At 41.1% G+C, this 16,911-nt stretch overlaps 1 protein-coding gene across 1 annotated transcript in view; it reads left to right on the plus strand.

The window, feature by feature from the left end:
* jmjd7 (jumonji domain containing 7) overlaps positions 1 to 13,559 on the plus strand; it is a 39,057-nt gene extending 25,498 nt beyond the window's left edge. The window contains exons 7-8 of the mRNA XM_068039620.1: positions 8,417 to 8,576; positions 11,540 to 13,559. Coding sequence (XP_067895721.1) covers positions 8,417 to 8,576; positions 11,540 to 11,628 — 249 coding nt within the window. The 3' untranslated portion in view covers positions 11,629 to 13,559. The remainder of the gene's footprint in view (positions 1 to 8,416; positions 8,577 to 11,539) is intronic.
* The last annotated feature ends 3,352 nt before the right edge of the window (positions 13,560 to 16,911 follow it).

Below are 16,911 nucleotides of genomic sequence, written 5' to 3' on the forward strand. Positions count from 1 at the left end.
ACCTGTCTGAACAGTGTGAGCTCTTCTGAGACGAAGTCTGAGTGGTATTTCGGGTTAGCTGCATGATAGTATACTGTCTGTCAAGAATTCTAACGTGTAATTACTGGCTCTGGAGGAAGTGTGATGTTTTCCCCAGTTTCTGACGCATTTGCAATGTGTCGCCTGTATCAAAGCTTGCGGCTGGGGCAATCTTTTTCATGTAGCTGACCAATTTGTCGACTTGACCAAACTCGCTTTTCCACAGCTCACTGACAAGGGAAATTATGTGTGCCTTAAACCTTGGAGCACAGAGTTGAAAGATTTTGTCATGTAAGTTGCATTGTCACTAATGAAAGCAGACACTTTGTTGAAATCTACACCATGTTTTGAAACAGTTTTGATTATCGCTTGGGAAACTGTGGTGTAATTAACAGCTTCTAAATGGACGCAGTCTGCAAGCACTGTTGTTAGCTTTCCTGACTGTACATCTTTGGCCTTACCAGAAATAAAAACAAACAAAACATGCAACACATAGTTGTCTTGCTCATCGGTGGACGCATCACAAATAATTGCAGAAGACTTGTGCGTTAATCTGAGACTTCATCTCTTCACAATGTGTAGCAAAAACCTTTGGTAGGTAGTCCTTTTGTAGTTTATTTGCAGTTGGCAAGCAATCATCATTTTGCGCATTCCGCTGAATGAATACCCACAGCTTTGAGTGCGCAAGTTTTCCCAGTGGTATGTTGGCAATTGCAAAAGCATCAACAAGTTCCATTGTAATCAACTGATGATCTTCTGAGCTCCCTGTCAACTTCTTAAAAAGAGATGGAATTATTGCTTGTTTTTGTTATGTTCATTTCCCAGCAGTGCAGTGTCAGATGCTCTCTTTCTGCTGCAATGGCTTTCAGACTCTAAGTGGCGCTGAACTTTTACCCGCCGTGTGTGATCCAATGAAACATTGCAGCTTGTACAAAATAATATTCCACCATCGGCATGCAGAATTTGGCTTCCAAATTCTTTCACACGATGATTATGGCAGTTTTTGATTTGCTCATTCTGGCATTCTCACTTGTCTGCTAATACTTGAGACCACCCTGCCTTATCTACCAATCAGTGAGGCGAGCTTTGAGTCAATCACTAAAACATGCGCTGTTCACCACATGCCCTGCAATCAGCGAGGTGAGTATTGTATCAATGAATAAAATGCGTGAAGTTTGCAAAATGGCCAATTTCAACGGGGGGGGGGGGGGGGGTGGGGCCTGAGATTTCATGGTCCGTGACCCATTTTTCATGGCGTGAATTTGGTAGGGCCCTACTGATTGGGCAAGCACAGGATTGGACAAAGCTATGATGCCTTCCATGTTAGAATTTACTGCCAATGCTTAGGGCTGAATCTTAACTCCCAAAAACAGGTGGGTTGGGTTCATGTCAGAGGTTAAAGTGCAAAAAACCTGAAATAGGAACCCCAACCGGTTCAAACTGGCCCACTCCCTGTTTTAATGGAGGTGGGATGAGAAGCAGGCAGCCAATCCACTCATGGGACGTGAGTTGGTCAATTGAATATTATAATGAGGCTTCCTACCTTCATTTTAACAGTCATTCTATTTTTAACTCATGTCAACCGGGTTTCCCAGGCTAAGAACCCAGCTGCTAAAAAGAGGCGAGAAGGGCTGAATCCATGAAGTAAGTGTCATTACAGCAGTGCTTGTGGGCCAGGAGGAGCAGGAGTGTTGCTTGCAGGCCCAGCAAGCTACCCAGTAAACTCCCTTTCCACACTCGCGGTGATCTGTCTATACCCCACCCCTCCCAACCATCATCTGTCCCTATGACACTATTGGACCACCCCCTGAACCACCAGTTGCAGTCCATGACCACCATCTTCTGCTCATTCTGACCACCAGAACATTCTTCCAGGTTTCCCAACCTCACAACAGCCCTCCCCGTGCGGAATCAGGCTTCATGATCTAAGCTCACAAGTGAAGACTGGTCAGTTGGTAAGATATTATAAGCCTGCTGGTACGCACAAAAATCTACCTTGGCATGAGTTAGTGCTTTCAGAAGAAGTAAAGCGGTGCTACTGATACTGGAGAGAGCTGAATTAAATGTTAAATGTTGCTAAAGCAGCTCTGGGTATATCTCTATAGACAGCTTCTCTCCTCCACATTGCTCGGCTTGGAAACCAAAGCTAAAACCACCTTCTCCGGTGGATACCATGGGCCAAAAAGGCCAAACTCTCCAACTTAGTGTCCACCCCGGGCCCAGTTCGTTTCTTTTCCTTTAGTCATGAGGAGTCATGTAGTCCAAAGTGATTGTGGCCTTGACAGTGGGCTTTGGCACTTACCTATATCTCTGAAAACAAAGAAACATTTCACCTGCAATAGTTGATGGGACTGTGAACACTGCATTACACCTTCCCTTCATTTGTATCCCAACTTCAATCCCATCCGCTCAACAGTTTCAGGTTCGTGTGATAAATATTTAAAGCCTCCACTCATCCATAAATAGATACACTATTTAGGTTCAGTGTAAGTTCAGGTCTGTCTCCACAAATCCAGAGCTAATATTCAAAGATTATTAATGAGTTCTTTACTCAAGGCACCAATTACTGGTTCAGCTCCTTGTTCTTTAAAGATGACATATGCAGTTTGGACACAGATTGCAGCAACCAAGAATATAGTGGAAATGTGTCAGGAAATAGCTATGGCAAACAACAATGGTTGGGAATTTTTTTTTAAGTTCAGATTCACCAAGTATATCAGGCCTAAATGTTTTTGACTGAATTGCAGGTGCCAAAGTGCCAGAGCCAGTCCAGATCATCATTTTTTAAATCCAGGTGAATTAGTTATTGTGGTGGAGGGAAGCGCAAGTGAAACATGAAGCTAGGAGTGAAAATGAAAGTCATTAGGAACTTTTCATCCGGACAGTAATAGGATTGTTAAGTTATCAAGGAAAGCCATTGCAGCAACCAGGTTAAATGTGAGAATGAGTTGTATGTTTCTGTAGAGAGCAGAGATTGAACGAAACAACAAGGAACTGGAATTGATCTTCCAAAGAAAAAGTTTACTGGACCTAATGCCATTTTCCTGTTCTGACGAGTTGTATTGTTGGCATCCTTCCATCTATGAAGATGATAGACATGCAGCAAGCAACCCATGTAGGTGGGGTGTCTTCTCTTGGTGCACCTTTGCTGATGGCTGTGAAGGCCAATCCTTGAGAGGCAGTTTCTGCCACAAGTGCCGCTTATGAAACTGTTAAGTCACGCTGTGAGTTGTTTTTGACATTGGCACCTGTTGCCAGAAAGCTGTGGTCACTGGTTGTCGTGGTAGTGCACACCAGTGCATAGGATGTGTCGCTATTTCTCTCTTTCGCCAGCTGGTGACTCCCAGGTGTGATGGTCGATGTTTAGGGCCTTCATGTCACGCTTGCAAGCATCCTTGAAGCGGAGCTTTGGGCGCCCCACTGGTTTTTGGGCCCTGGATACCTCACCATACAGAAGGTCTTTGGGTATGCGACCGTCTTCCATCCTGCAGATGCATCCGATCAACCACATCTGCCTGTTAGATTAGTGCCAACACACTTGGGCGGACTGCCACATTTGTGATTTTGTCCTGCCAGGATGTACCCACAATGAGCTGCAGACAGCCAAGATGGAAATTATTGAGCTTCTTTTCTTGGTAGATAGACTGAGATAACTTTGCTGTCTCTGCAACCCCACTCATTCACTGTGCAGTGCTACTAGCAAGACACTTACTACATCCTCTTCATTACTGACAGACTGGCACCAAATGAGAGAGTTAAACAGGACCAAAATTTCACAGTACGTGAAATGCTGTATCTATTTCATTTTGTTTTATTTAAAACTTGCTCAACTTTTGGAAGGGCTATTTGGACCCAATCAGCCCCTGTCACTGGATGTATCCTTGGATGGGTAATGTGGACTCATGACCCTCTCTTCCTGTCATAGACAAGTTGGTGGAACAGGCAGACAGGTGGCAGATGAAGTTCAATGCGGAGAAATGTGAAGTGATTCATTTTAGTAGGAAGAACGTGGAGAGACAATATAAAATAAAGAGCACAATTCTAAAGGGGGTGCAGGAGCAGAGGGACCTGAGTGTATATGTGCATAAGTCATTGAAGGTAGCAGGACAGAGCACTTAATAAAGCATACAGTATCCTAGGCTTTATTAATAGGGGCATAGAGTACAAGAGCAAGGAGGTTATGTTGAACTTATATAAGACACTAGTTCGGCCTCAGCTGGAGTATTGTGTCTAGTTCTAGGTGCCGCACTTTAGGAAAGGTGTGAAGGCATTGGAGTCAGAAAAGATTCACGAGAATGGTCCAGGGATGAGGAACTTCAGGTATGAAGACAGATTGGCGAAGTTAGGACTGTTTTACTTGGAGAAGAGAAGGCTGAGAGGTGATTTGATAGAGGTATTCAAAATCATGAGGGGTCTGGATCGAGTAGATAGGGAGAAACTGTTCCCACTCGTGAAAGGATCGAGAACGAGAGGGCACAGATTTAAAATAATGGGTAAGAGAAGCAAAAGCGACATGAGGAAACGTGCAGCGAGTGATTCAGATCTGGAATGCACTGCCTGAGAGTGTGGTGGAGACATGTTCAATTAAAGCATTCAAAAGGGAATTAGACTGTCATATGAAAAAGAAGAATGTGCAGGGTTACGGGGAGAAGACGAGGGAATGGCACTAAGTGAAATGCTTGTTAGGAGAGTTGGTGCAGACACAATGGGCCGAATGGCCGCCTCCTGCGCTGTAACAATTCTGTAATTGTAGAAGTGTAAAGTGTACAATGAGGTCTGCTCTGCTAATGTGGATACAGTAGAGCCATTGTATTATTGTTCAACTTCAATAACATCTTTACTGTCGTAAAATTCATCCAGCAGTATTACAACCACAAAAGAGACTTTTGGATCAACGCTGTGCCTGAAGAAGTTGTGGTCCCAGGGAAAATGGCATATTAATATCCCTGGAATTATCAGAGTTTGTGCTTTGTTTGATATTTTCCTAATCCCAAATAAGAGGCCAGGATTAGTTTGTAGCTAGCATGATTCCATGGCAATCGGGCACTGATTCAAGATTCACAGAAATGAAAGCTGCAGACCTTTTCTTTACAAAGCACTTGAACATTCAGCTAAAAGCAACATTTAGTTTGAAGATAAGCTCAGAAAATGATGATGCTGGATACTAGTAAGTTATGAGGTGCAAGGCATTCATTTTTCAGACTTTTCACAAAACCAAAGGGTCTTTTACATTACACCAGGTCTTGGGAAAACAGCTTAAAAGCATGGCTTTCCCAAATTGACTTAGAACTGCACCACCTGACTATCAAACTGTGACTAAAGTGAAGTGTCTGTGCTGTGACAGTTTTGCCCAGCGCATTGTTGGTATGCCCTTGTCATGATATTAATGTGAACATAATAAATATCTTTATACGTAATGTTACAATGACACAGCATCATGACATTGCCACTGAAACCCTCTGCTGTGACTTACTTAGCCCCAGGACAACCAGGATGATCAGTGAAAAACAGGCCTTGCTGCTAATCTAAAAAATCTTGACGTTTACTTAAATGTGAAGGGCCCACACTATGGGAGGCAAATGGCTGAAAGACAATATAAATGCACCTCAAATTGATGAGAGCAATTAGAGATGCAGGGACATTACCCAAATAATCTCAACAAGTATGAGATGCTGTCAAAGCCTTACATTCAAAATATAATAATGAGGCTTTAACAAAACTACTGACCCTATAGCCACTGATTTTAGTTATTTCCCAAAGAACTGCCCTAGAGCAAGAGGACAGTGCATCAAAGCCAAGAATAATTTAAACTAACATAAAGCTGAAATTCTTCTTGTAATGGTCATTGGCACCACATGCACAATCCTTTGTCATTCATTCCCATCATATAGAAGCCTAATGGACCAAATTTCTTAACCATTCAACCTATCCACCCTTGAATTGAAATATACAATCGCCATCACAATGTCTAACTACCTCTTAAATGACTCCAGAGTTTTACCCCCCCCCCCCCAACCACCCTACCTTGTTTGGTTAGCTCAGTTGACTAGACAATGTTGCGACCGAGGCTGGAGGAGTGCACAATTTTCTTGAGTTCCGCTTCTCCATGGTCACAATATATATTTAAATGTTTTACCCAGTTACCGATACAGCCAATTTATATAGTCTATTTTTAATTTCAGAATAAAATCCACCAACCAGGTGTATTTAAAAAACAAAATTATTAATTTATTATAAAAGAAGACTTCTTCAATAAAGATGCAAAGCTTATTAACACACAGATTGAAATATGAAAGTTCCCTTCTAAATTAACCCGACACACACACACCAGTTGAAGACAAAAAAAAAGATCTTTTCTCTGCAGAGATCTCTACAAAAAAGGACAAAAAATACTTTGGCCAAATGCTTGTTAATTCTTGAAGAAAAAAGTATAAAATATGCAATGTTCTCCACTGGCCGTTTTAGTCTGGCATCCAGATACTCGTAGATAGCTGTCACTGGGATCTTTTTGGAGCAGTTTTCTTCAGGCAATCTCGAGGATTAGTCTGGCAGGCTTTCCAGGAGAAATGCAGCATCAGGGGTTTCAGCTATCACACTGGATTCTCAGGGTTTCTGAAAGAGGTGGGAACAGGTTGAGCTGGTGGCTTCTCTCTTAGCAGGCTTACCCCCATCTGACTCGAAACAATATCCAAAATGAAACCAACTCTTGACCACCATAAATCTTGACATGTCACTTCTCTGTAAACAACTCCCCTAGTCACCAAGGTTCCTGCTGTTTACCTAGCTTAAGACATGTGACTTCCAGTAAGGGGTTTGTTTTAAACAAAATCTCAAGTCCTTCCAGTGACTTTTTTTTTTAAAAGTCCAGCATCCGTGGGATCTCTTCAGTCTTTCAAATGAATCCATTTCCACAATTTGTAAACACAAGTCCTCAAAATATTTAAAATTGGAAGCACTTATATAACAATGACTAGAGACGCCAACAGCATGGGTTCAATCCCTGTACTGACTGTGGTAGTTCATGGAGGCCTGCCTCCTTGCCTTGCCCCACAGTCTCTCTCTAATGGGGAGAGATGCCTCTGGTCCTTTGGGACTATGGCTAGAACGGCACCAATACTACCCAGTCATTCCACGTTTTAGAAATTGGACAGACCTCTTCCTATTCACCCCTTTGTATCGAATCCCCATGGATCAAACCTTTCCCCAGTCACTCTTTATACCAAATTTCAATAGACCAAGCCCCTTCCCATTCATTCTGCAATTGTATAATTCCAATGAACACCTCCTCATTCACTTCCATTCAGTTGAATTACAATGGGATAAACTTATTCCTGCTTAGTCTTAGAATTCCGATAGACCAAACACTTCCCATTCATTCATTTTTATTGAAATAGACTCTTGTTTAGTGCTCTTTGTTTAGAGTGAATTGTTGACTGAATGGGCTGGGATAAAGTGATTCGTTGGTCTATTATCCGCAGCAGTAGAAACCCTCACCAAAGAATAACATTTCATTGCAAACAATTTCTTTGTGCTTTTCCCTTGTATTTGCCCCTCATTTTCTCCCGTTCTATCCTCAAGGCTCTGACTCTTGCAAGCTTGCTTCCACAGGGAGTCTTACCAAGCCTGAGGTCAGCACACCTGAATCTGAAACCTGCTCTCACCTGATGCCCACTTTCCAGCAGAGATCACTGAATGATGACCGAGTGTGGGAGCTCCGGTTGATTCTTGCGCTCCTCCAGGAGCACAGAGGCCAACTGAGATCAACTAATTCATCAAAGACCAGGAATCAAACCTGGGACCTTCTGGCCAGCATAGGTTAGTAATCCACCAGGTTGCACCTTAACCTAACAAGACTTTGGGGAGCTCTATACAGCCACTAGATTTTATAGGAATTTAATTGTAGCTGTTTTCCAATGTATCTCTGATATGATTCCCTGATATTATTCTTGCAATAATATCAACTGGGGTTTGGGCCCCACTCCAGCATATAATTTAAGCTGACATTCCAATGCAGTAGTGAGGGAGTGCTCCATGTCTGAGATGCTGCACTTCAATAACATTTTAAACTGAGGCCCATTTGCCTACTCTGGTGGACATTAAAGTTTCCATGATGTGAATTGAAGAAGAGCAGAGTGTTCAGGTGGCCTCCCTCAACCAACACTACCAGAAAAGAGATGAACTGATTGTGCATTTTAATACTGTTTGTATGATTTTGGCGCATAATGGCCAGCACGTTTACCTATTCAGCAAATGCTCATCAAAATAGTCATTTGCATGAAATATTTTGAGAAACATGATAAGGTAAGTATGACTGATCTTCAAGTGGCAGCCTGATATATTAAAAATGGCATGTACACTGATTTTATGTAACTAATGGCCTCTTCCCTCCCCAAACCAGGTACCTTGGATTCCTCTTGATGCCCTGAATCCTGACCTCAGTCGTTACCCTGAATACTGTCATGCAAGGCCTGTCCACTGCACAGTGAGAGCTGGAGAGATGCTGTACCTCCCCTCTCTCTGGTTCCACCATGTCCAGCAGTCGCATGGCTGCATTGCAGGTACAGTATTAATGCAATCTGTTACAGAAGTAAAAGGTGGATGCCAGGCATTGATCCACAGTGAGTTAATGAACACTATGTAGGATTACACAATGACAGGCTGTAGAGATTAGTGAAAGTAAATATGGGCTCATTGCAGGCAGAGACAGGTGAAATTATAATGGGGAATAAGGAAATGGCAGTGACATTAAACAAATAATTTGTACATGTCTTCACAGTAGAAAATGCAAAAAGCATTCCGGAAATGATGTGGAACTAAAGGTCTAGCGAGAATGAAAGAAATCAGTATAAGTGAAGAAATAGCACTGGAGAAATTGGATTAAGTGGCGACAAATCCCCCGGACCTGACGACCTACATCCTCCGGTTTTAAAAGCGGTGGCTGCAGAGATAGTGGATGCATTGGTTTTCATCATCCACAATTCCTTACATTTTAGATCAGTTCCCAAGGATTGGAAGGTAGCAAACATAACCCTGTTCTTTAGAAAGGAGGAAGAGAGAATACAAGGAACTATAAGCCAGTTAGCCTAACAAATGCTAGAATCTATTATTAGGTATCTCTCTCTCTCTATCTCTCTCTCTTTGGCCTCCTTGTCTCGAGAGACAATGGGTAAGCGCCTGGAGGTGGTCAGTGGTTTGTGAAGCAGCACCTGGAGTGGCTATAAAGGCCAATTCTAGAGTGACAGACTCTTCCACAGGTGCTACAGATAAAATTGGTTGTTGGTTAGAAAACCACAATATGATTAAGCAGAGTCAACACGGATTTATGAAAGGGAAATTGTGTTTGACAAATCTGTTAAGAATTTTTTTGAGGATCTAACTACTAAGATGGATAAAGGGGAACCAGTGGATGTAGTGTATTTGGATTTTCAAAAAGCATTCAATAAGGTGCCACACAAGAGGTTATTACACCAAATTAGGACTCATAGGATTGGGAGTAATATATTAGCATTGATTAGTGGTTAATGGACTGAAAACAGAGAGGAATAAACAGGACATTTTCAGGTTGGCAAGCTGTAACTAGTGGAGTACTGCAAAGATCAGTACTTGGGTCTCAGCTATTTACAATCTGTATTAATTAATTATTTAGATGAGGGGACTGAGTGTAATGTATCCAAGTTTGGTGGGAAGGTAAGTGGTGGGGAGGACGCAAAGAGGCAGTGGAGGGATATAGACAGGTTGGGTGAGTGGGCAAGAACATGGCAGATGGAATACAATGTGACAAAATGTGAACTTATCCATTTTGGTAGGAAAAATATAAAATAATTTTTGAATGATTAGAGGTTGCATTCAGAGGGGCCTGGGTGTTCTTTTACATGAGACACAAAGTTAATATGCAGATACAGCAAACAATCAGGAAGACAAATGATATGTTCGCTATTGTTACAAAGCAATTGGATTTTAAGAGTAAGGAAATCTTATTACAATTGTACAGGGCATTGGTGAGGCCACACTTGGAGTACTGTGAGCAGGTTTAGTCTCCTTACTGAAGGAAGGACATATGTGCCCTCGAGGGAGTGCAACGAAGATTCACTAGGCTCATTGCTGGGATATATAAAAGCTTGACAGAGTAGATGCTGAGGAAATGTTTACCCTGGCTGGGGTATCAACAACATGGGGTCACAGTCTCAGAATATGGAGTCGGCCATTTGGGATAGAGATGAGAAATTTCTTCACTCATCGGGTTCTGAATCTTTGGAATTCTCTACCCCACAGAGCTGTGGATGCTCAGTTGTTGAGTATATTCAAGAAGGAGATCAATAGATTTTGGGGTGCTCAGAGATTTAAAAGATATGGGATAGTGCAGGAAGGTGGAGTTGAGGTAGAAGATCAACCATGAGCTTGTTGAATAGTGGAGCAGGCTTGAAGGGTCAAATGGCCTACTATAGCTTTTATTTCTTATGTATTGAACAGTGTGTTACATGGGAAGAGCTGTGCATACTGAACAGTGTTTTACACAGGGAGCTGTATTTACTCTACAGTGTCTTATGTAGGGCAAGCTGTATGGGCAGAATAGTCTGAACCTCCAATCAGGTTTCCTCCCCACCACAGTACTGAAACTGCCCTGATCAAAGTCACAAATGACATCCCATGTGACTGTGACAGTAATAAAAACAGCCCCAATTTTCCCATTCTTTCTCCAATAATTTATTGATACCAGGCAGTAGCCTAGTCAATCTACACTGGATCCTCTCTATTTCTTCAACATCCATCCAAATAGTGTGGAACCCAAAACTCCATCACCGTACTCCAATTTTAGTCTTACCTAAGGCTTTAGATTCACCATTACATCTTAACTTTTACGCTCTTGTATTTTATACTGTTCTATCAAACCCAGTATTTCATTAGCTCTTTTTTTGGCATATCCATCTTAGATGCTGCTTTTAATGTCTTGTGAACCTGAACACCTAAATCTCTTTGCTCTTCCCCTGATCAAAGGATGATTACTTATTTTTTTCCACCTCACTTACTGACTTTGAATCCCATCTGCCTTCCTCCCCTCCCTCTATTCCACCTTCTTATCACTATCTCCTTTCATCCTCAGAATTGGTTAATATGTCTATTTCAGAATTTCCTGCAAATTTGGACACCCAATCATTGATGTACACCAATGTGAACAAAAGTGGTCTCAGAACAGAGTAGGCACTCACAGGTCAGATGTATCACCTACATGGAGTAAATAATAATGTGCCTCAGCCCCAGCTTCAGAATAATATCCTCTACTTTACCAGTGTGACATTTTTCCCTGCATTGACCATCCTGTCGCTTCTCTAGGTGAGATTACCAATTCACTGCCTCACTTAGAGTTGGTGCTCAATAAAAATGGACTGAGATTGCATCTTCAGGAGAGCAGAGCAGAAAATTATGTTTTAAAAGAAATAAGTGAGAAGAAATGCAGCTTTTTGTTCTGAGAGCAAATTAGCATGGACACGGTATGGAGTTTAATTTCATCTTTCTGTTTCAGTGAATTTCTGGTATGACATGGAATATGACATCAAGTACAATTACTTCCAGTTCCTGGACTCTGTAACAAAAGCGATGAATACAGTGTGATTTACCCAGCCAGAGCTCCAGGACAGCGCAGGGAGAGACAAATCTAGGTCCAGATTTCCTGAACTTCTCCCCATAAATTCTTCCAACATTGTGTGAACTGCACCAGAAATACTGTTCACATACAGGCTGGGCTTTTCACTACCTGTCTGATTAGTCAATGCATGGCCACTGCAAATTATATACATTTGTTTTCACTTTGGTGAGATAGTGCCAGTTACCAAGAGAACATCATTCCTACAACTGCAGAGTTCACATTTCATTACTATATAACTAAAGAAATAAGGTGCTAATAAATCAAAGTCTATATGTGTATATATATATATATAGACCAGACCCTGTGTTCACATGTACAGTTTCCCAGGCCCAAATAGATAAATGCCCTGACGTACAGTAAACACAAATAGCTGCTACCAAATGGAGATTGAGAAGGTGGTTTTGAAGATTGTGCTTTCTGTTCCTCATCACTCTAGGACACTTTATGTAATTTTATATTACTGACCTAGTTCATCGGCAGGTAGATAGGTGAAGCAGTAACTTGGGCCCCACGCAAACTGCAAAACTCCCACCATTGGCGATAATCCACATCATGGTTCATATAAGATGGATGGACTGTTTAGCTGATAATAATTGGGATCCTACGTGGAGCACTCCTTCATGATTATTCAAGCTACATCTGCCTTCCAATGGCAACTGTCAGCAAGATGCAGGTAGCTAGAAACTCCAGGAAGACAAGTGCTAACTGTGTATCAGGCAATGTGTTAATTGTAAGCACAGGCAGAACATTTTACTCTACCTCATCAATTTGCAAGAAACAGTGGATAAAGAGTGGGTAACAGTGGTCTACAACTTCATTCTACAGGTAAGGCTGATGGGCACAAGGTACAATACTATTGTGGAGTAATCTGGATATTCCTGTTTCCCAACATGTATTCTGTCTTTATAATAAAATACGCATATGGTGAATGTTTTCTATCATTTATAGCGCATTATCCAAGCTGACTTGATTTGAAGTACATTGACAACAGGTTTATAGACGCTGCCCCCTAAACCAAACATTGCCAACAGCGGTTTATGGACACCGCCCCCCAATAGTGTTTCTAGCCTGGGGGTGTCTAACCTTTTTGTATGAGGGGCACATTACAATTTTTGTCCTACGTAAGGGGCGGGTGAGTAAATTGCGGAAAGATAAAGGCATTAGAAATTTATCTTACATTAATTAAAGCAACAAAAAATGTGTATTTTTGTGAACAAGCTTTAAATGAAAAGGCTAATTTATTAACTTACTTTCTCGTCACTATGTTGAACATTGATTTAGTAAGATACCTGGCACTGTTTTTGCTTTGTAGTCAATGTATGCCCACACACTTATTGTAGCGATGCAGAATATTCTGGATAGATGCCCATTTGTCAGGAATAATCTTGATTTTATTTTGATGCTTTTCATTCTTGAAAATAGCTGTTCACGGAGCAATGTGAATGCTGCCAAACAGTGCAATGAATCGAAGGGCATGTTTTGATAGATTTGGATGAGACACTCAGAACATACTGACCATAAAATGTCAGAAGGTCATGTTGTGTAAAAGCTTTCTTCATGTCACTGTTACCTTGGACCATACTGAGTTTTTAAAGAGCAGTTTATTGTGCAAACAGTCGTTTTAGTAAACAACGTATGGTTAATTTGAATTGTGGGTGGAGAGTGAAGCTCCCAGAACAATTGGTGAGAGCAGGGGAAATTAAATCAATTATCTTAAACAGTACAGTAAACAAACAAGATCCAGACCCACAAAGGGTGGCATTTTTGATTTTCATTCCTACATAACAAGTCAAACCTTTTGCTTTTAATGCAAAGTTTTCAGAAGAGGATAGAGAAATAACAGGATATAAATGTGTAACTTTGGGGGTGGTGTCAGGGACAATTTTTTGCACATATTGTGTTTGTGCCTTTTGAATATAAAATTAAACATCAATAAATTCATTAGCGATGATTTTTTGTTCTTATACAAACATGATTTAGACATCGAGCTGAGGGAACATGACTAAATTTACAATTTTGAGCACCGTATTAGAATTAGCCACTTCAGCATTGTATGGAATTACAATAAACGTTGCAAATTACTATAATAACAGAACTCAAAATAGATTAACAAGCATGTTTTCCAAATTTAACAGGGGATGTGAAATAACAGTAACATTATAAAGAACACAAGAAATAGGAGCAGAAGTAGACCATATGGCCCATCGAGCTTGCTCCGCCATTCAACACGATTATGGCTGATCTTGGGTTTCAATTCCACTTTCCTGCCCGCTCCCCTTATCCCTTTATTCCCTGCGAGACCAAAAATCTATCTATCCCAGCCTTAAATGCATTCAATGATGGAGGATCCACAACCCTCTGGGGTAGAGAATTCCAAAGATTCACAATCCTTTGAGTGAAGTAATTTCTCCTCATCTCAGTCCTGAATGATTGACCCCTATTCCTGAAACTGTGTCCCCATGTTCTAGATTCCCTGACCAGTGGTAACAATCTCTCAGCTTCTACCCTATCAAGCCCTATCAGAATCTTGTATGTCTCAGTTAGATTGCCTCTCATTCTTCTAAACTCCAGAGAATATAGGTCCAACTTACTCAGCCTCTCATCATAGAACAACCCCCTCATCCCAGGGACCAATTTAGTAAATCTTCGCTGCACTGCCTTCAGTGCAAGTATATCCTTATATGTGGAGACCAAAACTGCACACAGTATTCTAGGTGCGGTCTCACCAAAGAACTGTACAATTTTAGTAAGACTTCTTTATTCTTGTACTCCAATTCCCTTGCAATAAAGGCCAACATGCCATTAACCTTCTAGTAGCCTGCTGCACCTGCATGTTAACTTTGTGCATTCCTTGTACGAGTACCGCCAAGTCTCTCTGAACATCAATGTTTACCAGTTTTACACCTTTTAAAAAATATTCTGCTTTTCTATTTTTACAACCAAAGTGAACAACTTCACACTTCCCTACATTATATTCTATTTGCCATCTTGTTGCCCACTCACTTAACCTGTCTATATCCCTTTGCAGCCTCTCTACATCCTCCCCGCAGCTTACCTTTCCACCGGACTTTGTATCATCAAACTTAGATATATTACCCTGTCTCTTCATCCAAGTTATTAATATAGAGTGTAAATAGCTGAGGCCCCAGCACTGATCCTTGTGGCACCCCGCTATTCACTGCCTGCCGACTTGAAAATGTCACATTTATGCCCGCTCGTTGCTTCCCGTCTATTAACCAATCCTCTATCCATGCTACTATATTACCCCCAACACCATGATCCCTTATCTTGCCTATTAATCTTTTATGTGGCACCTTACCGAATGCCTTTTGAAAATCCAGGTTTACAACATCTACTGATTCCCCTTTATCTACCCTACTAGTTACATCCTCAAAAAACTCAAATAAATTTGTCAAACAGGATCTGCCTTTAGTAAAACCATGCTGACTTGTTCTAATCATACTATGCTTTTCCAAGTGCAATGTTAAGACGACTTTAATAATTGTTTCCAGCATCTTCCCAACGACTGATAGGTTAACTGGCATGTGGTTCCCTGTTTTCTCTCTACCTCCTTTCTTGAAAAGCAGCATAACGTTTGCCAACTTCCAATCTGATGGGACCATTCGTGAATCTAAGGAATTCTGGAAAATCATAGCCCGCACATCCGCGATCTCTGCAGCTATCTCTTTTAGAACGTTATGATGTAGGCCATCTGGTCCTGGGGACTTGTCAGATTTTAGTCCCTCAAGTTTCTCCAATATTTTTTCTCGACTGATATCAATATCCTTAATTTCCTCACTCTGTTTAGCCCCTAGGTTACTGCCTATTTCTGGTATGGAACTTGTGTCTTCTACTGTGAAGACAGATACAAAATATTTGTTCAATGTCTCTGCCATTTCCTCTTTCCCCATGATGATTTCCCCTGTCTCTGCCTGTAAGGGACCAACGTCTACTTTAGCTATTCTCTTCCTTTTTATGTACTTATAAAAGCTCTGGCAATCTGTTTTTATATTGCTGGCTAGTTTACTCTCATATTCTACTTTTTCCCTTTTTATCAACTTTTTGGTGGCCCTTTGCTGGTTTACAAAACACTCCCAATCCTCAGATGTGCTACAATTTTTTGCAACATTGTACGCCTCTTCTTTTAGTCTAATACTCTCAACTTCCTGAGTGAGCCACGGATGGGGTTTTCTGGACGAGTTTTTGTTTTTGAACGGAATGTACTTTTGTTGAACCCTTTGAATTGTTTCTTTAAATGTTTCCCACTGTTCATTTACCGCCATACTTTCCAGTCTATTTACCCAATTAACCTTAGCCAGTTGTCCCCTCATACCTTCGTAATTGGCACTGTTTATGTTTAAGATGCTGCTTTGTGATTGAAACGTGTCACTTTCAAACTTAACATGAAATTCAATGGTATTATGATCACTATTTCCCAGTGGATCTTTTACTATGACATTGCTTATTCACCCTGCTTTGTTACAAGTACGAGTACGAGATCTAAGATAGCTTTATTCCTAGTCAGTTCTACAATGTATTGCTCCAAGAAACTGTCACAAAAGCATTCTACAAATTCATCTTCTAGACCAGGGGCCCCCAAAGTATGGCCCGTGGGCCAAATGTAGCCCAGTTAATTTTTCTGACCGGCCCCCCGAAAAATGCTTAAAAAAAAACTCAACCGCACAGATCAATTTTATAAGCATTAAGGTATGGCCTTTGGAAATGGATATAAATCTGACTGTGCACAGCAGAAAAAAATGCAAGCCCATGACGCATTGATGTCTCTACTCTCATTGGTTCAATTGTAAAGTGATTGTAAAGCCAATCAAAGGCAAGTAGTGAATAAGCCTATTCAGCAGAACGCATTGCAATGGTTCCCACTCTGATACTTCAATATTTTTGTTGTCATCCTTTTCAAATACCACATCATTAAGCCATCATGTCAGAGACAAAAGATTGATGCACAATGTCGCAAATTTAATGAAAAATGGTCGGACGAATATTTTTGTGTCCCTCACGTAGATAAAATTATTTGCTTGATATGCCAAGAAACCATTGCAGTTTACAAGGAACATAACATTAGAAGGCATTAAGAGACAAAACACCAGGACAGATTCTCTGAATGTACAGGTGAACACAGGAAGGAAAAATTTAAGCAGTTGAAAAAAATCCCTTGCAGGCCAGCTAAACCTCTTCAAAAGGAAATTTGAGGAAAACGTTGCCTCTGTTAGAGCCAGCTACCGAGTGTC

Source organism: Heterodontus francisci, chromosome 9, assembly GCF_036365525.1.
Source record: "Heterodontus francisci isolate sHetFra1 chromosome 9, sHetFra1.hap1, whole genome shotgun sequence".
NCBI classification, from domain to species: Eukaryota; Metazoa; Chordata; class Chondrichthyes; order Heterodontiformes; family Heterodontidae; genus Heterodontus; species Heterodontus francisci.